Consider the following 25,490-nt stretch of genomic DNA (forward strand, 5'->3'; position numbering starts at 1 on the left):
ATGTGGACGTATATTGTCGTCGCCCCTGTTTGTCCGTCCGTCCGTCTGTCCACAATTTGTTTGTGGACACTCTACAGGTCACAATTTTTATCCGATTTCAACGAAACTTGAAATATAGCTTAATCTCCCTGTGATCTCGGTTCCTTTCGATATTGGCATGTATCGGACCATAACTTCATGGATTATGGCTCCTGATTGTACTAAAAATCGTGTTTTTAGCTTGTGGACACTCTAGAGGTCACAATTTTGATCCGATATTGATGAAACTTGAAATGCATGTTTATAACCCAAAGATCTTGATTCCTTTCGATATTCGTGCATATCGGATTGTAACTTTCTCAATTATGGCCTATGATTGTACGAAAAAATCGTTTTTTTAGCTTGTGGACACTATGGGGGTCACAATTTTATTCCGATTTAAAAAAACGTTTGAATATCACCGTTATACCTTAATGACACTTGTGTTCGAATTTTGTGAAAACCGAAGAAAAACTGCCGGACAAAATGGCCTCCCTTCGAAAACAGTGTAAAAAATATGGTTGTGAACCCTCTAGAGCTCTGGGCCCTTATTCACAAAAACTTAAACTAAGATAAAATCGAAATTTTAAGAAATACTGGAATTCGATTGGCTGACCAGTAAAATCAATTTGCATATATCCAATGAAGTTGCAGTATTTCTTAAAATTTCGATTTTATCTTAGTTTAAGTTTTCGTGAATAAGGGCCCAGAATTTTGATCCGATTTTGATGAAACTTGAAATACATGTTTATAACCCAAAGATCTTGGTTCCTTTCGATATTTGCGCATATTGGATCGTAATTTCCTGAATTATGGCCCCTGATTTACGCAAAAATCGCTTGTGGTCCCTCAAGAGGTCACAATTATTATCTGATGTAAAAAAAACGTTTGAATATGTCACTGTTACACTGTATTGTTGGATGAGTTCAAATTTCATGAAAATGTCAGACAAAATGGCTGCACGTCTGCGCAAATAGTGTAAACATCTGGTATATCAAGGTTGTGGACCCTCTAGAGCTCACAATTTTGATCCGATTTTGATGTAACTTGAAATGCATGTTTATTTCCCAAAGATCTTGGTTGTTGTCAATATTTGCACATATCAGATCTTAACTTCCTGAATTATGGCCCCTGATTGTATGGAAAATCCTGTTTTTAGCTTGTGGTCCCTCTAGAGGTCACAATTATTATCTGATTTACAAAAACGTTCAAATATATCACCGTTACACCATAATGCTGGTTGAGTTCGAATTGCCAGACAAAATGGTCGCCCCTCTACGCAAATAGTGTAAACATCTGGTATATCAAGGTTGTGGACCCTCTAGAGGTCACAATTTTGATCTGATTTTAATGTAACTTGAAATGCATGTTTACAACCTAAAGATCTTGGTTCCTGTCGATAATCACACATATCTGATTGTACCATCCTGAATTATGGCCCTTGATTGTACGAAAAATCACTTTTTGTTTAGCTTGTTCTCTATCCATCTCTTGAAAAATGTGAGCGTATCCTGCCTGGCAGCCGCTGGTTTATTTATTTATGCATTTATCTACTGTTAACAAAGAAGTACTTGTACCTTATCTACTTTAATATACGTCCATAATATTTGATTTGTGATAATATTACTGTATAAGAATGGCGATTTGTACATACTGCATACATTGATCAGTCACATTTTCAATGTATATTAATATTTGATATTAAAATCTTTTCGTAATGTTATTTCCTTTGCTGTTCCGTAATCTATGACTGACCTAACAACGAAAAAGCTTTTCATTGGCTGAAATTGTTGTGGCAATACGAAGCAGCCAGCTGAAAGTTTTTCATAATGAATTCACCGAATTCAAGTCGCACGATCGACAAAAGCAGTTTTGAGATCTAAATCTCCCATACCAAGTCTATAATTCACAAGTAAAGTATGTGAGTTTTTAGGATTTCCAGTTAAGTATGACAGAGAGAGAAAGAAATGGGGTTTAAAGTCCACTCGACACAAACTAGGTCATTTCGGGACTAACACATGGTTCAATTTTATTTCAATAACTCGTTTGTGCGTAGGGGTCTTTAGCAGTGGGAGGCAACCGGAGTACCTGAAGAAACACACGAGGTTGGACAGGCGACCCTACTCCTTGTCACGTACAACCGGGGATTCGAAACCCCGCCAGTTGACTCAATGACACAGCGTAGTGCGCGCGTGCTAACCATTCGGCAAGCACGACAGCAATGAAATCCGGACAGCTGACCGAGAAAACACCACATTTTATGTAAATCATAAAAGTAGGCTTTCGAATTTTCACAGTGAAAGACTGTCAAAATTTAACAGCATTTTTTAAATTTATTTCCTATATCGCTATATTAATCGTATTGTAGACTATGAATCATGATACTCATCATATCTTGGCCTGGCGTATCATAGCAGCCCTAGTAAAATATGGAATTCACTCTACTGAAGTGGAACAATGTAGTTTAATCAGTGTTTATCATTATCAAAATGGATGATCTGAATTACAATAATATACGTTTTTATGGTAATCAGACGAAAGATCACCCGGACCAACCCAAAAGACTACTCGAACCAAACCAAAAGACCACTCAGACCAATTAATTTATATTGTAAGACCACTCGGACCAATATTTATCTTTGCTACTCGGATCAACCCAAAGGACCACTCGGACCAATTAAATTATATTATAAGGTTTGACTTATTTATTTTAAAAATAAAATGCAGTCAATATATTATTTATTTATTATTAAATCACAATACAAAGAGGCGAATAATTTATAGGTGAGTATATACATTTCTTAACAATGTCTTTGTTACTAGATGTGCGCTACGAGTAAGTATATATTAGCAAATATTCATCTTTATTACATTAACAGTTTAATTGTTTTTCTTTGATGTGCTTCGTCAATTTGATTAGCTTGTAACACAGGTGAGTACAGATACATATGAATTAATCACTACTCAGTTATCGTTGTTTTGTTAACTGATTTTCTTTGATGTTCCACATGATGAAAAAATACCACTGGTAAATACATAATAACACTTTATTATTTCAAAGAAAACAGATGCATAATAAAACAAACACAATTATCAATTTATTAAAACAACACTTTATTGTTGGTCCGAGTAGTCATTTAAAACAAACAATTATTGATTTATTAAAACAACCGAGTTGCCTTTTTGTTTGGTCCGAGTGGTCTTTTTGTAAGGGCCAAGTAGTCTTTTTATTTGGTCTGATGAGTGGTCTATCAGTTGGTCTGAGTGGTTTTTCTCCGAGTGGTCTTTGAGCTGAGTGGTCATGGATTAGTTTTTATGTAAAAAAGATTTTTTGAAATACAATTTTGTATAAAATTGCTCTTCATTTCAGCTGATTCGCCAGCAGGCGACTGGACCTTTGCCATCATTGGAGTATTTAGACTTGTCGAGTCTTGATATTGGTAAGATTGTAATATAGTTTTTACATAGTTTAATTTTGATCATAAAGCAAATGTGTATATGTACTAGAATTTCACATAATTGATTAAGGTCATCAGGCATTACTGATTAATCTGTGACTACTGTGTAGTATACCTACATTTTCATTATGTATGCCTTCATTTACATGTATGTGCATCAGTAAGGTTTTGAAAACGAAAGTCATTTTTCATTATGTTAAAATATGTTTCTGTTACAGTCACTACTCCATGTAGGCATAATAGTTTGTACACACAAACTAGGATTTTTACAATAAAATGTCCAATAATATACTCTTCAAAAAAAGTAGGGGATATTCAGAAACAATACAAAACTGCAGAAATGTACTGCTGTTTTTATTAGAGGTAACCAGTGTATGTTAATAGCAGGCCAATTGCCAACACATGAACATAAACAGTTCATATGGGCGGCTTACATGACGGCCCCATTTCACTCCCAAAGAGATACCCTGTTAAAAGTGAAAATGTACGTTTTTGATTTTTGTCTTAATAATAAGTAATTGCTCAACCAATCCTCAGACATTCAGCAATTTGTCGTGGCATGCTCCTAATCAACCGTCCAATCACGATTTGGGGCAATCTGACCCACTCCCCTTGCAGTGCCCCGGCCAATTCTTGCAGTGTTGTCGGTTGACGTCCCCTATCAAATTAAACGTAACACACTAAAGCAAAGATACGCTAAACAGTAAATCTTACGCAAGAACCGATAGGAAAGCAAACATGGATAGGATAAACCAGCAAGCGTCAGTTTTCATTAACCCTTCCTTGAAGTGTCAAATTTGACAATGAACCCCTCCCACGTGTATGGCACCCTTGCGTGTCGCATGTGAAGCTCAGTGGTTCTGTTGGGGCGATAAGTTCTTCATCTGTGAACATACTCTCAAAGCATGTCAAGTGTCCTTGACTATTTAACATATCACATCCTGCATAGGAATTTGCATTTCAATATCCCCTTCACTATTAACTATTTTTTATTCGCTCACATTTTCATGTTGACGTATATTGTCGTCACCCCTGTCCGTCCATCCACAATTTGTTTGTGGACACTCTACAGGTCACAATTCTTATCCGATTTTGACCAAACTTAAAATAAATGTTTATCTTCGAATGATCTCGGTTCCTTTCAATATTGGCATTTATCGGATCAAAACTGCAAGGATTATGGCCCCAGATTGAATGAAAAATCACGTTTTTAGTTTGTGGACACTCTAGAGGTCACAATTTTCATCTGATTTTGATGAAACTTAAAATGTATGTTTATAACCCAAAGATCTTGGTTTCTGTAAATATTTGCACATATCCGACGGTAACTTCCTGAATTATAGCCCCTGATTGTATGTAAAATTGCGTTTTTAGCTTGTGGACACTCGAAGAAGGAACAATTTTCATCTGATTCTGATGAAACTTAAAATGTATGTTTATAACCCAACGATCTTGGTTCCTGTCAATATTTGCGCATATCGGATGATAACTACTAACTTCCTGAATTATAGCCCCTGATTGTATGAAAAATAGCGTATTTAGCTTGTGGTCCCTCTAGAGGTCACAATCATTATCTGATTTCAAAAAACGTTCGAATATATCACCGTTACACCGTAATTTCATGAAAATCGGACCAAAACTGACAGACAAAATGGCTGCCTTTCGCATGCAAATAGTGTAAACATCTGGTATATCGAAGTTGTGGACCTCTAGAGGATATAGAATTTCTACGAGTCTTTTTTGATATAAAAAAATATCAACGAGATATCGCAGTAGATTATGAAATTTATCACACCAGCGATATCTACTGTAGAATGTATTATTGGGTGATAAATCACTGTTACACCGTACTGACAGTTGAGTCCGAATTTCGTGAAAATCGGACCAAAAGTGTCGGACAAAATGGCCGCCCGCATACGCAAATAGTGTAATAATATAGTATATCAAGGTTGTTGAGCCTCTAGAGGTCACAATTTTGATGAAACTTGAAATACATGTTTATAACCCAAAGATCTTAGTTCCTGTCGATAATGCGCATATCAGATCATAACTTCTTGAATTATGGTCCTTGATTGTACAAAAAATCGCGTTTTTAGCTTGTGGTCCCTCTAGAGGTAACAATTTTTATCCAATTTAAAAAATGTTTAAATATATGACCATTACACATCAATGAAGGTTGAGTTCAAATTTCGTGAAAATCTGACCCAAACTGCCTGACAATATCCCTTTTTTATTTTAGCTTGTTCTCTATCCATCTCTTGCAAAATGTTTTTTTTTTCTTACCTGGCAGCCGCTGGTTAATACATATATAAAAATCATGTACATGTAAACATGAAAGTAAAGGGATACCTTTCTAAAGATGAAAGAGAATTTTGTAAATTTTGTTTTGGACAGATTGTATAGAGAGACTGGCATCATACAAAAAGCTACAGTATATAAATCTGCAAGGAAATAATATTCAAGATATATATAATTTGGAGTGCTGTCCGCAATTATGGTCACTAAATCTGAGCTGTAATCAAGTAAGTAAATATGAGAGAGAAAGAGAAAAATGTCATTTCAGGATTATCATGTGGTTTGATTTTTGTTTCAATAATTCGCAAGCAGTGGGAGGAAACCGGAGGACCTGGACAGGCGACTCTACTACTCCCTTGTCATGTACAAGTGGGGAATCGAAACCATGCCATTTGACTTAATGACGGACCTTATGATCTAAAGCACACATGTTAAACTATTCAGCCACTACTAAACCTCCTGTAAGTAAATATACCACAACCAGTATTGTTTTTATCCATATTATTAAGACTATGAAATTGTTCAGTTTCATTGTTATCTCTTCCTTTCTTAAAAGTCATTTATAAATGATTTGGGTTACATCTCCAAATTTGATGAAGATATCAGACTTTTTCTAAGAATAGAGTGTCTTTAATTAGTTTATTAATTATAACAACATACTTGTGATATTTTATCAAGATGCATGCCATTATGTAAGAGCTGAATCTGCCTTTATTTTCTTTTCAAATGATGTGTCATTAATTACTAATTAGACATTTATCACATGACTAGACCATGATCAACCCTCTAGTCCATCAGATGGCCATGATATTTAATCGATTAAAACATGATTGCCATTTAATAATTTCATTAAAAATGGATAATCGTGACTTTGTTTATTAGTTTATTATCGTAGCAATGATACTTGACAATCGAGGCTATATAGTTACACAGAAAACTTTGTTCAGAATAAAGTAATTTGACTGAAATTTTCAATATATTAATTTTTCATTATCTGTTTTTGAACTGTTGTAGCAAGAAAGGTCAGATCTTTATCTAAATCTTACATAATGCATCTTTAACCGTGTTGCTTATAATTCCAAATAGATTTTGTTTATAAATGGATTATTTGTGAATTAACAAATTATAAATGATTATAATTAAATCACCTAAAATTATTTATAGTTGCTTTTTTAAAAAACCTGAAATAGAAATTATTGTGACATTTAGTTATCAAATTCTTCAAAGAGGGGGATATTTGAATTTTATGGATATCAAGCCAGGTGTATTAATGCAAACTAATGGACGAATAGTCCAAATATCAACTCCCTGAACAGATTCATTATTCAGTGTAATCTATCTACGGCATTCTTAATAAGTTACCGATAAGTGAACTTGCTGATATCCCCTAACCTGTTTATGTTTGTCTATGCCATCTTGCAAAACTGACTTGAAATAACAGGCATTGTCTAATCCATTCAATTTCTAAGCCATCCGATCGTTTCTAGAGTGGATTATTGGCTTGTCATGTGAATAAATGTCTAAATAATAATTTATAAAACATTTGAAGCCTGAAATATGCCCGGCAATAGACAGGTTTAGCTATCTTACAATTTAAAAATGTTCCATTTTAGGATTTGTCAAAGGGATTAGTTACTCCTTAATTATTTGCACTTAAAGGACTCATGCATGCTTGTCAATAACTACTGTGTTATTTAATTAATAACTGCTATATATTATTTTAGAAACTTTAAAAAGATCAGTTTTATGAGTTGTATTGAAAGATGATCCGTATTTGGTGTCCTGTTACGTAATTTATTGAAGTATTGTAGCCAGAAGGATTGTCTATTTACCTATTGATAGGGATAATAAACTCTATTTAATGTAGTATTACATTGAATAGCATTGATCTTATCATAAAGTATAGCACTTGTTGTTAGGGGATTAAGATCATCATGAATAGAGATTAAAGTAAATAAAGATACAATGTATGGTTTTAAAGCGGCCCAATAATAAATTGAATCAAAAGGCTTTGACACTGATAGATATGTATTGTAATACATTCAATATGACTGTTTAGAAGTAACGTTGATAACCATAGTAGAACCATAAGATATATGCCATATATATTATTCTAAAGAAAACAAACTACTAAATCAATATTTTTGTCCCCCACCTTTCGAAGAAAGCAAGGGACTATTAAAATGGATCTGTCTGTCTGTCCGGCACACTTTTTGGGACACAATAACTCTCCTAATTGAGCTAGAATGGTCAAACTTGGTATAGCCCATAGGTAGGCTGACACTGGCCCGTGCAGTGAAAATTATTCCCTACAGAAAGTTGGAATCGACACAGCGAATGTGCACTTTTCTGTGGCTTGTCTCGAAGTGATTTCTGGCTATCCACGCAGTATGATGATACTCAGCACTAGAGTCTATGAGACTATAAATAGCCATCGCACGTGCAATTCTCTACACATCTATTAACTATTACAGCCGTAAAAAATCTATTGTTGACGATTCTGAATAGCAGTAATATTTAGCTTTTTGGTTATTACAGCAGCTTTTGAAATTATATATCGGATTGTAACTTCTTGAATTATGGCCTCTGATTGTACGAAAAATCGCGTTTTTAGCTTGTGGTCCCTCTAGAGTCTAGAGGTTACAATTATTATCGGATTTAAAAAAACATTTGAATATATCACCGTTACACCGTAATGTATGATGAGTTCGAATTTCTTGAAAATCGGGCCAAACCTGTGGGACAAAATGGCCTCCCCTCGCATGCAAATAGTGTAAACATCTGGTATATCAAGATTGTGGACCTCCTAGAGGTCACAGTTTTGATCTGAAATTAATGAAACTTGAAATGCATGTTTATAACCCAAAGATCTTGGTTCCTTTCGATATTCGCGCATCTCGGATCGTAACTTCCTGAATTATGGCCCTTGATTGTACGAAAAATTGCGTGGATTCTCTAGAGGTCACAATTTCGGGAAAACTGAAATGAAAGTGCCCAACAAAAAGGCCGCTCTTTGTACGCAAATAGTGTAGAAGCGTGTAATAGAAGGTTGTGGACCCTCTAGAGGTCACAATTTTTATTCGATATTGATGAAACACTTGCATTGGGCAAGAATATGATACAAGCATTAGTTTCATTTTACTTTTACAAGGTTCTTAAAACAATTGTTTAGTTGCCTAACGTGTGTGTTTCTAAATTCAATTTCTTGTTCCAACTTTCTGTTATGTTTCATCAAAAAATAGTCTTGATTATCCCGGCCTGTCAATGAGACATAGAATGGTCCGTAGACTGGTTAAGTGAGACTAATTCCAAAACAAGGGCACATAACCTATTTTTTACTCACAAGTGCCCGGATGTTATGGCCGACACTCGTAACCATCTTTCAGTGTATTATTTATAGATGGTTAAATGGTCATAGCTTTATTTAGTGACTATAAATGTGCGAAACTGATTTAAGGCTTGGTATATATATATATTATGGTGTAATAGTCAAGATATTTGGAGATATTTATTTACGGTGGGTCCCCCTAGTATAGGTGTTTAATGGAGTTCAAAGATGAGCATTTTCTGCTTAGTGTAAGCAGAGATAAGCAATTTGATTGGTGGATGCTTTGGGACGCGATAACTTTAGTTCTAATTAAGTGAGAGTGATCAGTTTTATTACATCAATACCTTGACTAAGTTTGATAATGAGCATTTTCTGCTCAGGGTAAGCAGAGCGATAAGCAATTTGATTGGTCAAGACTTTGGAATACAATAACACTTCTTCTAATTGAGCTAGAATGTTCACACTTGGTGTAGGTGTTTATTAGGTGAATGCCTTGGTGGAGTTCGAAGATGAATTTTGTCTGCTTACGGTAAGCAAGGATAAACAATTTGATTGGTTGATGCTTTGGCACACGATAACTTTAGTTCTAATTAAGTTAGACTTAGAGTGATGAAACTTGGTGTATAGTTTCATCATATCAATACCTTGACTAAGTTCGATAATGAACATTTTCTACTGAGGGTAACAGAGCGATAAGCAATTTGATTGGTCGAGACTTTGGAACACAATAACTCTCATTCTAATTGAGGTTGAAATGTTCAAACATGGTGTAGTTGTTCATTAGGTAAATGCCTTGATGGAGTTTGGTGATGAACATTGTCTGCTTATGGTAAGCAGAGATAAGCAATTTGATTGGTTGATGCTTTGGAGCACGATAACTTTGGATATAATTAAGTGAGAGTGATGAAACTCTGAGTATACATGTAGATTCATTATATCATTACCTCGACTAAGTTCGATGATGAGAATTTTCTGCTTAGGCTAAAGAGCGATAAGCAATTTGATTGAGGTAGAATGTTTAAAAGTTGATGTACAAGTAGATCTTCATTAGGTGAAAGTCTTGACAGAGTTCAATGATTAACATATCCCGCTAAAGCTAAGCAGATCTAAGCAATTTCATGGTTGATGCTTTGGGACAATATAGATTTGATTCTATCTGATAGAGATTGATGAAACTAAGTGTATAGTTGATAATCAGTTTGATTGCTCAATGCTTTTGAAAAAGATAAACGTGCAATTAATTAATTAATATGTATCATCTATTTATTTTGAGATTTCGGTGGGGGACATCAGTCTCACTGTTGGCTTGTTGTCATTCTACTCAGTGGACTTCTTATCAATTTTTGATGAGATTTCATCAGTGCTGGACTGGTGGTATGAAGGCCCACCTGTCAGGTCATTGACCAAGGCCCATACAAGTACGCGCCGAATGCGTGTCACGACCGCGCGAAGGCGCTAGATCGTCCAAGGGGGTCTCGGGGGGGGGGGGGGTTCTCCCCCAGGAAAATTTTGAAAATTGACAACCGCAAACCCATTTTCCAAGCATTTCAGACCAAAGCAGAAGAAGGCGAATTTCGATTTCCTGATACAATTAGATAACAGAATGACCTAAGAGCACTATCATTAGGAAAGAAGGAAGGAGAGGACAGGACACAGGCTGTGTCCTGTCCTCTCCTTCCTTCCTTTCTTTTCTTTCCTCCCCCTCTTCTTTCTTTCTTTTTTCTTTTTTCTTTCTCTTTTTTCTTTTTTTTTTTTTATAGGCTTAGGCCCACTTTTTTTAATGAGCTTAGGCACTGGATTTCATTAGAAGTTAAAAGATATTTCTTTGACACTGGAGAATCTAATTATATACATCTGTACAACTATGAATAAATATTAGTACTAGAAATACATGCATAACTGTTCTGTCCATTCATCATTCAATACAAATATTATTAAGAAAGACAGGATGTCCTCAACAGATTTTAACAGACATCAATTTTATTTAAAACAATGTGTGGAAGAAACACTCATGAATATCCACTAAGAATGGATCAGAATTGAATGACGTAACTGTTATGCTTGAAAAAATGTCCTAATTCAGGATTACATAGATTTTTAAGAGCTCTATGAACTTGGTTATTTTCTTTGTAGATACAATGTCTTGATGGATTATCTAGATTTCTGTGTTTTGGTACATTAATCCTGTCTAATAATGATTTATCTTGGAAAGAACTGGTTAAAATTCGACATATCCATATACTCAACTTGAGTCTCCATGGCAACCCACAGTTAGAAAAAGACAACTATTGTAAGTTAAAGTTTATTTCTATGTTCTTTATTGTTTGTTCCTCTAACTCTCTGACAGCTACATTGATCTGTCACTTGTGTTGACCATTATAGATTATTTTAAGAGTCCTGAAATGATTAAAGAGTCTCCTTAAGTTCTTCAGTCCTGTACATGGTACATATACATGTACAGTAGAATCTGCATTAAGCAGCCACCCAAGGGAATTTTCACAACTGACCGCTTAACGGGAATGGCCTCTTAATAAAATCTCGTTGCTTTTTGTGCTGACATAAATTAAATATTACGCTTGGATGCATTGGAAGCAGTAAATTTGACCGTCGCTGAATCTTGCACCGAACGAAAATTCTTTACTCAAATCTCAGATATAACTTAACGGGAGTGGCCTCTTAATAAAATCTTGGTGCTTTTTGTGCTGACATAAATTAAATATTTATTACGCTTGAATGCATTGGAAGCGGTAAATTTGAAAGTCGCTGAATCTTGCGCCGAACGAAAATTCTTTACTCAAATCTTGGACATAACTTCTGTAAACTTGTCATTTTGTACCAACCTTCGATACTACTGTCTACCATTGTAATGCATTCGATAATATTTATCCATTTTTGTGAAGAAAATCGATGAATTAATTTTATTTTATCAAAAAAGCACATGAACAAAAAAACATTGCTAATTTTATCACCTATTTACAGGGGGTGTAACTCTGTATGTAATATTATAGGAGGCGCTAAAACGTCTGTTTAACAATAAAGTGACAACGGGAAAGAGATACTAGATGATCGTGACAAAACTCGCTACTTTTATTTTATTCAATCAGTATCAAATAATGTGTCGTTACGCGTGAAAACAATGATCAGGTTAGTCGTTTAATAAAACAAAAGATTAATTAACAGATAATCTCAGGTTGATTGTTATTTTTACATTTCTTGTTACCTGATCAGTGGGGGTCCAGTTAATTAACTACTACTCACGGGATTAGCGGGGGTGTTACAAAGAACGACAAGATTGTATCATTCAACAATGGCCGTTGAATGGGCGATGTTTTTTTGAATTTATTAGTAAAAAAGTGACCGTTGAATAAAGAGATGAAACAACAGAATTTCTACGGGGGGAATTTATCGTGACCGCTTACAAGGAGATGTCGCTGAATAGGAGTGGCTGCTCATACAGATTCTACTTTACATGGAATTAGAAGTATTCTAAAGATATTTTCGTGTTAGTTGAGATCTTTAAAACTGTATAACTGTTTGTAGTTATAAAATATATACAAACAACACATATGCATGTACCAAGAAAGATATATTTGTAACAACAAACATTTATAACATCCTTCAAATGAACGCCATTTTATAATCTACAAATTCTAATGTAGCAACCTTGATCGCGGATACTGATAAGAATACAATAAATGAATACCCGCAAGCTAGGGTTGCTGTGACACTGTCATATCTCAGTGCTTGTTACAGGCTCAGATAATTTTGTTTTTCTGGTCATTAGAAATATCATACTTTTCAGTTTCTTAGTTTGATTAGGCGACTTACTTTTTCTCAATAGAGCATTTCTTAAACTCTGTAGAAACACTAACATATTCTTTTCAACCCAGGAATTATTTTATTATCCCCCGCCTTTTGAGGCACAATAACTCTTCTAATTGAGCAAGAATGTTCAAACATGGTTGCTTTGGGACATGATAATCTTAGTGAGAGGGATGAAAATAGGTGTATAGTTTCATTACTGGGGGTAGCAGAGCGATAAGCAATTTGATTGGTCGAGACTTTGGAACACAATGGCTATCATTCTGATTGAGGTAGAAATATTTGTAATATTTCAGATTGAATACATGTTATTGACCTCATTGATTCTCATTTTATGTAATATTTCAGATCAATTTTCTGATCAAATACATGTTATTGACTTCATTGATTCTCATTTTATGTGATATTTCAGATCGAATACATGTTATTAACATATATTGACGCTATTGATTCTCGTTTTCTGTAATATTTCAGATCGAATACACGTTATTGATTGTTTACCTAATGTATGGATGTTAGATGGTAGAATTATTACTTGTAAGTTATTTTAAGTATCAACAACTTTTATTATACACCCACATTTATTGTCATCGCCCTGTTTGTTCACAGTTCTTGTAAGCACTTGATGGGTCAGACTTTTTGTGTTTGTTTTAAATATATTCTGAGATTGTAGACTATTGATCCTCAGTCAAGCAACAATTTATTGCCTGTTAAATTATTTGATAATACAGTATTTCTGCATTTATTTAGTAGACTGATTTATTTTAAGTAGGTAATCATAACTTTTGTATTTCTTGACTTAAAGGTGTACAGATATCAAAATGATGCTAATTTAAGAGAAATAATTGTAGGCTTATTTTCTAAAAAATTGTTTTGATTTAACATTAACATTAGATAAAAGTTTGTATTACATTAAATCAATGTTGTACATAGTTTAGAATACAGAAATAATGTGTCCATTTTTTTTTTATTCTCTTTTCTCATTCTCTCTTCTTTTTTTATACAGCTGCAGAAAGAATTCAAGTGAAAAACTTTTTTCAAGATTCAGCATTAACAGAACACCCGGTTGTAAGAACAAATTATTTAACTTGGTAGATTTATTCTATTATTATCTTAAAGAAGCATTATCAAGTGTTTTTTAAACTCCTTGAAAACATTGAAGGCTATGTATAACCATCAACATCCCACTCTCATCAATTCATTGGCATATCATATCCCAAATTTTGGATGCAATCTACCTTTAACATCTCTGATGTAACAATATAGTATATAGTCAACTCTGTACTAATTGAAAAGACTATACCTATTTAAACATACATTATGCAAGAGCTAAATCTGCCTATTGCAAGTCTTTTTTTAGGCTTCAGATGTTAAAGAAATTATTAATTAGACCTTTATTTACATGACAAGCTCAAAGTCAACTCTGTAGACCCACGAATGGCTTGGATACAGTTTGGATTTAAACAGTGTTAAATAAAAAATTAAATCAATAAATGACGACCAAGCTGAAGTTTACCATTAGTCGCTGATGTCACTACTGGAAACTGGTGATGAAAGGCCTGCCAAGCGAGGCTACAATACAATAGCCATTGAGCATGTTACTTGATAATTGAGAATATGTGCGAGTAGTTAACATCTGTCAATAAAACGATCGCCAATTCTCATAGACACTGCAGACACAACTGATGCCTATTTCTAGTCTAAACTTCCAACAGTGACAATTCCGTTCAGAACAAAGTAATTTGATTGAAATTTTCAACATTTTCTTTTTTTATCATCTATTTTTGAATTATTATAGCAAGAATGGCCAACTCTTTGTAAAACTCTTAACTAATGTATCTAGCCTAAACATGGAAGTCACTGGAATAAGACATTTAAGTTCCATCAATACAATTTGACCACATTCTACATGCCCCATTTTCTTGACAGGATTGGCCTGATCATCTTATGGTCAATTGTTCAACTTATTACAAGGACATTATGAAAGATTACATAAAGAGCGTTTCTCGCTATAATAGTTCAAAAAAAGATAACGTATAGAGAATATGCTGAAAATTTCAGTCAAATTACTTCACCCTGACCCAAGAAAACCGAATTTAAAAAAATACTGTAGCCTCGATTGTGATTGTTACCATTATTAGGATAATAAACAAAGTCTTGATTAGCCATTTTAACAGTTAATCATGAACAGCCGTTGAATCACAGATCTGATTCAAAACTGTTTAAAATCGTACCCATCAGATGGCATTGAGAGTTGATGCTAGTAAATGTCTAATTTAGTAATTAATAGTTTATATAACATTTAAGGCCTAAAGAAAGGCATACAAAAGTCAGATTTAGCTCTTTTATAATGCATGTTTAAATATCAATCTATTTTGTATCTATGTTTCTTCCAGAGAAGAAAGTTAACAAGAGATTGGTTTGTACCTAGTACAATGAAACATATTGAATTAACTGGTTTATTTGGTCAAAAGGTAAAATGTACTATAATTGCTATGTGTATCAGACTATATATCGAGCTTGACCGCTGGTAGAGCAGAAAGAAAGAGGAAGTGAACAGAAATGAAATGAAATGGAGTTTAACGTCCTACTGTTCTGCTCCTAACCTGGGCTAATGAAGACGGGCATACGCCATACAGTATGCTATGAGGGAAATTTTGCCCGGGCAGCGGCGCTACGGCCTACTCTTATATCGAATTCCAACTGCCAAGGGATCTTTTATGTGCACGCCAATGTGTACACGGGACCTCAGTTTTTTATCCCATCCGAATGACTAGACAGCTGTCCTTGCCAGGCCCTCCGTCCTGCATCACTGACAAGGGGAAACCACGCCGGAAAATTGGGATTAACTTTCTCGGCCAATGCAGGGATCGAACACCCAACCCCCAGGCTAGCAAGCCAACGTCTTAGCCACGGCATCCCCGGACGTGAACAGACAACAATAATGACGTAAATGTCTGTGATAAGTCACTAGGATTGGCAATCAATACTTGTTTCATGTGTCGATAATCGTTTTGAAAACATTCATAATTTGTATATGAATTACGAATTATATGTAAGTTTGTGCTGTAATATCATTATGTATACATGTGGAGTTTGTTCCATTGATTTGACGATAAAATATTAGCATTCCATACAAAAACCAAGGTGGTGAAACTAATCACTTCATTTGGAAGACAGAACCATCACACTCGACATATCATTGTCGCTTATGACCATAAAAATAATAACAGTAACAGTTTATTTCTTGTAGTTATTCTGATTTCTCATGCACACAAAACGGCTTGTTGTATAGCGGCTTAATTCAGATTTTTGATTCTTGGTCACTGACATTTGTTTAATTGATATTTAGAAACAGAGCAGACGAAAGAAATAAGATTAAAAGAATCGGCCCAAGTCTGTTTATTATGCAGTGAAACTATTTGCCCTCATCATAAGCGGCTGACAGTTCTTAGGGATGGCGTCTCGCGTAAAAAACGAAACGTATGTGTGTTTAATGACTACTGTTTAATTACAGTTACCGAGCTAGGTGCAGCACGCGTTGCAAAGAAACAGATTATCTTTTTATAGATGCTTCTTACAAGTAGCTACCTACAATTGTGCATTATCAATATTTTAAATCTGTATCGATTATCGATCTTCAAAATGCTTCACTGGTGATTATCAGCAATATCAATATTTTCTGCCATCCCTATAGGTTACTATCTACAAAGGGATGACTAGTGAACGTAAATTGACCCTGGAACATGGATAAGAGTGTTAATTTAATAATTAAAGTCTCTGATAATCATTTGAGTAATTTTGAATCCCTTGTAATATCAATCCAAATTATTCATTTCCGTTCAATATTTACAAAGATATGATGAATTAATATTTTATTTTGCTTTCTGAATGAAATGTGAGGCGTTGGATGGCCGAATAGTTAGCACGTGCGCGCTGTATCATAAGGTCTGTCATTGAGTCAACTGCCGTGGTTACGATTCCCCGTGACAAGGTGAAGGGTTGCTTGTCTAACCTCGTGGGTTTTCTCTGTGTCCTCCAGTTTCCTCCCACCGCTAAAGACCCCTATGATATGCGCAAGCGAATTATTGAAATAAAATTGAACCATGTGTTAGACCAGAAATGACCTTGTTTGTGTGAAGTGGACATTAAACCCCATTTCTCTCTCTCTTTTAAATAATCATTTTAGTACGGATTAAGCCGTGAAAAATTAAATCAGTGGCTTCATTGTAATGTTTGGTTTCATTTCTTAAAACATTTTATGGATGATTACTTACAATATACATGTGCGTGTTGAACAAATTTATCTTTGTATGGTACAAAAACTTATAACATGGGTCCTGTTTCACAGAACATTTTCTTTTTCTTGTAATGATTGATGTATACTGACAGATGAGATGTGATAAAAAAAATATGACATTTTCTGTTTTTTTTCCAGGCAACATCATTGCTGACTAAATTTCCAGTAAATGCTGTACATAATATAGGTAAATATATCAGCTTATCTTTAAATTTTTTTAAGAAAAAGTTGAACTACTCAAATTAACAGAGCACACTTTCATAAACATGGCTATATTCTACACAATGAAAATACACCACTTCTGAACCGGATTAAAGTGTATTTATTAAACAAGATGTACAATCCCCCATTTATAAAAGGGCTAAGTATAGTATATTTAACTTTTAAGATCACAAAGCATACATACAATTACTTTTAGTGATTTATGTGTACCGTACATTTATGTTTTGGGGTTGGTTGGTGAATGGCCGAATGGTTAGCACATGCGTGCTGTATCGTACGGTCTGTCATTGAGTCAACTGACGTGGTTTCGATTCCCCGGTTGTACGTGACAAGGATTAGGGTCGCCTGTCCAACCTCGTGGGTTTTCTGCGGGTCCTCTGGTTTCCTCCCACTGCTAAAGACCCCTATGTGCAAGCGAATTATTGAAATAAAATTGAACCATGTGTTAGTCCCGAAATGACCTAGTTTGTGTCGAGTGGACGTTAAACCCCATGTCTCTCTCTATCTCATTTATGTTTGTATACAGAGTTTGGCTGATTGGCAGTATGAACAGACAAGTTACAAACTAGAAGTTGCTGATTGTATTTCGTATAACAAATTGTTCATGCTTGTGGTGTGTGCTGTTGTTTGATTAGTCTGGGTTGAAATATTGTAATGCAACTGGGCAGCTTATCGTTGTTAGACTTCAATTGTTGTATAAATTACTATCATATTTAATATGTTTAATTATATTGTGTGTATTATTTTGTTTAGAAATGGACAGGAAAAGACTTCAGTATTTGGCTTATAATCTACAGGAAGATTTAGTTATTGAGCAGAAGGCAACTAAAAGGTATAATACATCCTTATCCTTCATGTTCATTACCTGTCCTCTATGCATGGTCACAAGACTCTCATAGGGGCTGTAAAAAGAAAAGAATAAACAGTACAAAATCCTTACCGGTCTCCGTTATTTTTTAAATCCTTATTCACACACTGTTTGAGAGCTAGGGTCTCCGAAATCGATTTTTGAGAATACCATTTCTGTGCATGTGCAGACAGACTTTAACGTACAACAGTCCACCCGATAAAACTTCTGATTGGAATAAGAAATAAGCCAAATAAGCCAATCATAGAATTGGAGAATACAGTCAGTACGTGGCGGAGACCGGTCTTCGTGCTGATAATGCAAGATCACAAACTAGAACAATACCTAATTAATTACGCTATTGAATTTTTTATTTAAATTGTTTCTGATAACTAATAACAAATTTATTAACTATGAAATAAACAATGATCCTCTCAAAAGTTATTTGTCTATCACGATTCATGATAATAAAACTAAAGAAGATGTAAACAATGGCTCATCATTGCATACCATGCTGGTATGAAGCTTCGCTTACCGTGAAATATTTCTGAATCTTCGCGGCATTTTTTTCCTTCATTTTATCTAGTTCACTGCTAGTATTGTCTGCCAATATTATCATAATGCGTAGAACTTTTGGAATGGGTGGGAAAATATCACATGGTTTGCGCGTGATTGGAATGAAGGATGAAAGGGGGGATATTCCTTTGGTGTCACGTGATTACTGTGAGACATTCTGGCTTCTAGATGCAGATAAAGATTTAGGAATAATTTAGTGATTTGTATTGTTATGCTAGGCTACTTTAAAATTTTTACATAATATGTATCAACAAATAATAACTCCTAATATAGATCATACTTTATTAATTAATAATATTACCAACAAATAAGTTCCCATTAGATGTTTTATTTTTAACTATAGTTCTAGAAATGGCGGGAGAATTTCATGTGATTGCCACTGTTGACAGACAGGTCAGGAAGCTATCGCTTTGATGCATCATTCATTACCGCATGAACTAATATAGACATCCAGGTGCCGTCCGCGGCGATCACTTTAGGGAATTATATCGTAATCAAAACTTAAAATAATATGATAATCTCGACTTTATTAATTAATGATACAGCAAATAGATGGTGTGTAGTTTTGATTGCGTAGAAAGAGTGACCCAATTATTACTTCAAAAACACAGCGTTCGTGTTTGATTCCCGCGGTAAAATAGTACCATGCATTTTCTGACTGACAATGACAAATATCTACATAGATTATCATGCCATTCACAACATTTTAATGTGTAATTGTTTTATATCCACCACTATCAGTAATTGTATCTGATAATTGGTAAAACTGATAGGTGCCATATTGGACCATCACTAGTTATGGCCCTTGATCACTTCAAAAAATCTTGTGGACGCTCTTGAAGCTAAAGTTATCATCCGATGCACAGTGTTTATGGTCACGAGACAAAAAAAGCCTATTAATTATTGTTAGAGTTATCACCCATGATCATTTTTTAAAAAATTGTGGACGCTCTAGAGGCTAAAGTTATATTTCTGATAATTACTGTCAAAGAGTTATGGCCCTTGATCAAATCGATTTGAAAATTATGCATGGTTTTAAGTCCATGAGACAAGGAGCAAATCATGTGTGACACCTCAAATCCTCAAACAAAAGAATAAAAAATTCCAATTCACCATTAGATATCAGGGCTTCAGCCATCCTAACAATTTGCAAATATGTCTTCATTAGTTTATAAATTATCCCAAGGACCATCCCCCAGAACCTATCTTCATTATCTATATTTGAACTATTATCTATATCTAAATCTTGCATAATGTGTCCTTAATGTTCTTGATGGAGTGAACAATTACAAATGATTATTCCTATCAGGACTGCACTCGTTAATATTTGTTGAACAATATTAGGAGAATATATTGTTTAATGTTATCAGGCAGATGATCTTTGTTGTTTGTTTCAGTAAATATCAGTATGTAAAATATAAAAAGACATTTTTAGAAGATTTATTATCAGTTAGATGTGAAGAAAGAGAGAAATGTAATATGTTATTATTATTATTAGTTGTAAGTAATACATTTATAGCTTTATACTTATATCCAATTACTTTAAGAAGATGATTTACATATTTTTATGTTAACAATGATATCTACTAGCTGTTAATCTTGAATACTAGTCGTAAAATTTTTCCCAAAATTTCTCAGGACCTATTGGTCAATTTACACACCATAAAACTGGCATATTTTTCAAAACCTCATTTTTAAACATTGACACGATTAACCTCTGCCACATAAGTATAAAATTAAATGTCCAGTACAGATTAATGCACATTACAGAAGTCATATATCAGAGAATTATATTGAGTTTTTTGTTAATAATTAATGATGAGTGTCGCTTAGAAGAAAGCGAGAGATCGAAATGGGGTTTAACATCCACTTGACATAAACTAGGTCATTTTGGGATAAATGTATGGTTCAATTTTATTGATTAATTTGCTTGCGCATAGAGGTCTTTAGCAGTGGGAGGAAACCGGAGGACCCGGAGAAAACCCACAAGGTTGGACAGACGACCCTACTCCTTGTCACATACAACCAGGGAATCGAAACCACACCAGTTGACACAATGACAGACCTTATGAAGCAACGCAGGTGTTAAACATTGATTAATCAATGTGCGATGTCATAGGGTCAAAAGCCACTTGTACGACCCCTGACACGACCTTCCAGTACACCACTCAGATCTTGTAGTGTATGCCATTGAAAGTATAAAAAAAAAAACGAAACGAAATATAGATCTGTATTTTAATCAGATTGATTCCAGTGCTGCTTTTTTTTAGCAATATTGAAAGTACTTTGTAAATGTCTATTTTTGTTTTTCTCCAACTATATTTTAGGGGTCGCTAGAGCTAGCTGTGAAATTGGTCTGACATTCGAATTTGTTAGTCAGTATATTCTGATTCTCGCAAGAGATGATTTAAAACCGATAAATGGTGGAAATATGTTGTGGATAATTATATATTGATAATACAGATCTATGCCCAAATCATACAACATATTGTTTTAATTTTGATTTTACTATATGATTTATGTTCATTTCAGGAAGTAGGACGTTAAATCCCATTTCATTTCATTACATTTCAGGCATCATTAGAATTTATTTTACCCACACATTTAGTACAAGAAACATTAGAAACAACCCGCTTACAAAAAATGGGGTAAGATGCTTTTTTGGATAGAAGTGTTGTCTGCATGGAATCCACTTAAAAATGTGTTCTGTTAAAACATTTCTACATTCTGCATTCGGAAATATAACACAGTACATGTAGAAGCTTCATTTGGTTTTAAAGAAACTAAATTTCTTTGATTCAGATCAAATTAAAGCTTTGAATTGGTTAATATGATGCACCTATTATTATTAGAGGCCAGCGCTTTACATTTGGATTTTGATTTCATTAACGTAAATTGATATGACAAGTTTATAAGTAATGCAGTTTTCAATAAAGCAAGACACAGTCCACTGATCTATTAATATAAACTCAATGAATTTGTGCATAAATCATAAAACTATCTGAAAGTAGCGACTCTAAAAATATGTTAGATGCTATGTGGTGTAGAAAAAAAAGAACATTGAAGTCAAATAAAATAAAGATGTAATTTGAATGAATGAGATTGTTGTTAAATGTTGTTTTATTATTTTCAGGAAAGTATATTGTATGGACATATTTTTATTACCACGTGATGTTAGGTGTAAAGTAGTATCAATATTATTGTCAGCTGTTAAAATAGATAAAGATGATAAAGAGGTAATGTTATAAAGCCAGAATTGTTAGTACATAACAATATTTATGATTTAGTATTTAAAAGCAGTTGTGCTCGATATATTTAATGAAAAAAACTATCTGAAATGTTTCATTGAAATATAAATAGTCAGTTTGATTTCCAAAATTAAAACACAGATGACTTCCTCTTTAAAATATGCTGTTAGACTAAAATGTGTTGTGGGGACATCAATATTTATAACAGCATTCTTAAAATGTAAACTTTAATATGTTGTTTACACAGTAATTGTATATTTATTTATGTCATGTAAGATGCAGTACTGATGAATATTGTTTGATATTACAGAAAGAGTGGGTTGCCTTTGTAAACTATTCAAATCCTGATTTGTCAACTTAACCGTCAAAAGGGTGATTTGCAATAAATAGTTCTTATTGTCTACAGCATAACCTTTTTGAATTTTTCAGATTGCACAAACATAAAACAAATTCTTGTGTTCCATTCCTGCAATTCAATCGTTACCGTCCATTATAGACATTATATCAGTTACTGTTTAAAACTTATTTAGCAGTTGATGAACAAATAACACAAACATTCATTACTTTACTTTATGAAATCTTTCAAAGAAAATTATCCAAAAAAGGCAGATACCTGAATCTTTCTTTTCGTGGTACTCACATCTGAGGTAAAATTTAGACCACTGTCATCTTTTTAATTTGTAAACTTCTGCTTATTTAAATTCAATTAAAATTATTTGATAAACACCATTATCTAGCCTATTTAACACGTATATTCAAAGTTCATATAGAGTGAATCAAATTTGGCATAGGAATACAATTCTCAAAGTCCATTTTAAAAACCTTGTAATTTTGAAATGTCAAACATTACAGCTGTGTCAGCTCCTTTCATGATCAACAAACTAAACTTGATTACCCAATCAACAATCTTGATCTCCTGACCACTTTAGGTGCTAATTAATTGGTGAGAATAACAAAAGTTATAATAACAAAACATAGATTACTAATGTATGGACTATTCTCTTTTGTTCTAAATTATAACACTGCAAGGGGAAATGTGCCGCATGTGTTGTACATGTTTCGTTACGAAAAAGAGTGCATTGTGGATAAAATATATATGATGGGGCTATAGCAATCATTTGTCTTGACAAATCTTGTCCGAATTGAAAAAACTACTATGACAGGAGGATCATTTTCTAAATGCCCAATAACATAATACAAATGATGACAAACTAAATTTATATGACTATTACTTGAAATCCATTTGTTTCGTAAAAGCGGACATAATTATTTATATTGGCTTCATTCACTAGGGACCGGGTATCATTCAGATTTGATGAAAAAAGGAAAGAAACTGAGCTTACCATCTAGAATCTAATACACGTATCCAATAGATTGCCATGCAGAAAGTATTAAAGGCCATCAAGATTCATCAAAAAAACGCCTAGTTTCTGCTACCATGTAATTTAAGAAAAACTGTTTAGTTTTGACATTGGTTGTCTAGTTTATGACCATTTAGTTTAGTTTTGATATTGGTCATCTGGTTTATTATCATTTAGTTTCATAAACTAGACGACCGATGTCAAAACTAAACAGTGTTTCTTAAACTACACGTAGCACAAACTGGACATTTTTTTATGAATCTTGACGACGGCATTTATTGATTTAACGGGTGAGATTGGTTGTTATGTTATTACTTTTGTTGTTTTTTTATATTTTCAGAATGGTGGACTATATGATAAATTATACTTGTGCCTTTTCTTCATTGTATCAGAATTAACACACATTAGTCAAACATCGATTGAATGCAATCAAAAACCACCAAAATATCAAACACTGTAAGTTTACTGAAACATTTTTCCCTGAATTAACAGTGAGGCCATTTAAACAATAAATATTCTGTTACTTCGATACTACAGCATCACTTAAAAAGGAACACAAGAACAGTAGACTCAATTATCAAGTGCAAAATCCTGATAACCCTAGACTACCCCAATTATCAAAAATCCAAGCACTGGCCTACTTAAACTTGAAAAACTGTTAATATATATAACTGGTTATGAATATTAAAACATCTATATTTATCTGAAATTTCACATAAACTTCTAATTTCACACCTCAGATGTTACTGTATAGTCAAATAACAGTAAATCAGAAATTGTTTTAGGGCCAACTGACAAAAATCTCCAAAGCACAAATGTCTATTTAAGCTTTTATTTATAAAAATGTTTTATATAATTTCCCATATTAATTTTTGCTTGATACTTCGGTACAAAGTAAACATTAATTTTTGCTTCATACTTCGGTACAAATTAAACAGCTGCAGCAATATAATCTTACCTATGTTTCAGTACACATGTTGTATTATTACAGGTACTATGAATATAAATGTTTATTAGCAGCTGAAGTAGTACAGTTATTATGTATTGTACCTGCTTTATTTGATTATATTGAAGGGGATGTTGGTATGTATAATATTAATTATATACTTTCAGTTTTTGTTTAAATTATGTACATGTGTATATTTGTATTCTGGCATTTTGGATATATCAAAGGGGTGTAATGCAATAATTGATTTTTCCAAACTAAATAAAACTGAATTTCGTTCCACCATATTGTTAGTCTATATAAGATATAATTACTCTTTAAAAAAAGTGTATCAATGGCATTTAGGATGGGTCAAGATGGGTCAATTCAATACAAACTTCTTACAATTTACGTAAAAATGAAAAAAAAACAAATTCACAGTTTTATTTTGATTACACTGGGTTTCTCCCCTTTTTATACGTCATGTGGACGTATATTGCCGTTGCCCCTGTCAGTCCGTCCACAATTTGTTTGTGGACACTCTACGGATCAAAATTTTTATCCGATTTTGACGAAGATCTCGGTTCCTTTCGATATTGGCATGTATCGGACCATTATGGATTATGGTCCCTGATTGTACGAAAAGTACAATGCATGACCGCATTGAAATGCATGTCTATAACCTAAAGATCTTGGTTCCTTTCGATATTCGCGCATATCGGATTATAACTTCCTGAATTATGTCCCCCGATTGTATGAAAAATCGCGTTTTTAGCTTGTGGATTCTCTAGAGGTCACAATTGTTTATCCAATTTTAAAAACCGTTTAAATGTATCACCATTCCACTATATTGAAGGTAGAATTCGAATTTCAGGAAAATCGAAATGAAACTGCCCAACAAAATGGCCACTCTTTGTGCGCAAATGGTGTACAAGTATGTAATACGAAGGTTGTGGACCCTCTAGAGGTCACAATGTTTGTCCAATTTTGATGAAACTTAAAATATATCTTTTTGTCCCAAAGATCTCAGTCCCTTTTGATATTCGCGCATTTCAGACTAAACTTTCTGGATTATGACCCCCGATTGTAC

At 33.8% G+C, this 25,490-nt stretch overlaps 1 protein-coding gene across 4 annotated transcripts in view; it reads left to right on the forward strand.

Moving 5' to 3' along the window:
* LOC126818166 (uncharacterized) overlaps positions 1 to 25,490 on the forward strand; it is a 61,245-nt gene that overhangs the window by 4,209 nt on the left and 31,546 nt on the right. For all 4 annotated transcript variants that reach the window (XR_008787814.1, XM_050545398.2, XM_050545399.2 and 1 more), the window contains exons 2-14: positions 3,389 to 3,458; positions 5,871 to 5,998; positions 11,233 to 11,389; positions 13,396 to 13,458; positions 13,928 to 13,989; positions 15,318 to 15,395; positions 17,360 to 17,408; positions 18,197 to 18,275; positions 20,264 to 20,366; positions 21,441 to 21,514; positions 22,000 to 22,102; positions 23,816 to 23,931; positions 24,467 to 24,558. Coding sequence is in view for 2 of the 4 variants with exons in the window: in XM_050545398.2 (XP_050401355.1) it covers positions 3,389 to 3,458; positions 5,871 to 5,998; positions 11,233 to 11,389; positions 13,396 to 13,458; positions 13,928 to 13,989; positions 15,318 to 15,395; positions 17,360 to 17,408; positions 18,197 to 18,275; positions 20,264 to 20,366; positions 21,441 to 21,514; positions 22,000 to 22,102; positions 23,816 to 23,931; positions 24,467 to 24,558 (1,174 nt within the window). In the remaining 2 variants the exon portion in view is untranslated. The remainder of the gene's footprint in view (positions 1 to 3,388; positions 3,459 to 5,870; positions 5,999 to 11,232; positions 11,390 to 13,395; positions 13,459 to 13,927; positions 13,990 to 15,317; positions 15,396 to 17,359; positions 17,409 to 18,196; positions 18,276 to 20,263; positions 20,367 to 21,440; positions 21,515 to 21,999; positions 22,103 to 23,815; positions 23,932 to 24,466; positions 24,559 to 25,490) is intronic.

The sequence above is a fragment of the Patella vulgata genome, chromosome 4 (genome assembly GCF_932274485.2).
Source record: "Patella vulgata chromosome 4, xgPatVulg1.2, whole genome shotgun sequence".
In the NCBI taxonomy this organism is placed as follows: Eukaryota; Metazoa; Mollusca; class Gastropoda; family Patellidae; genus Patella; species Patella vulgata.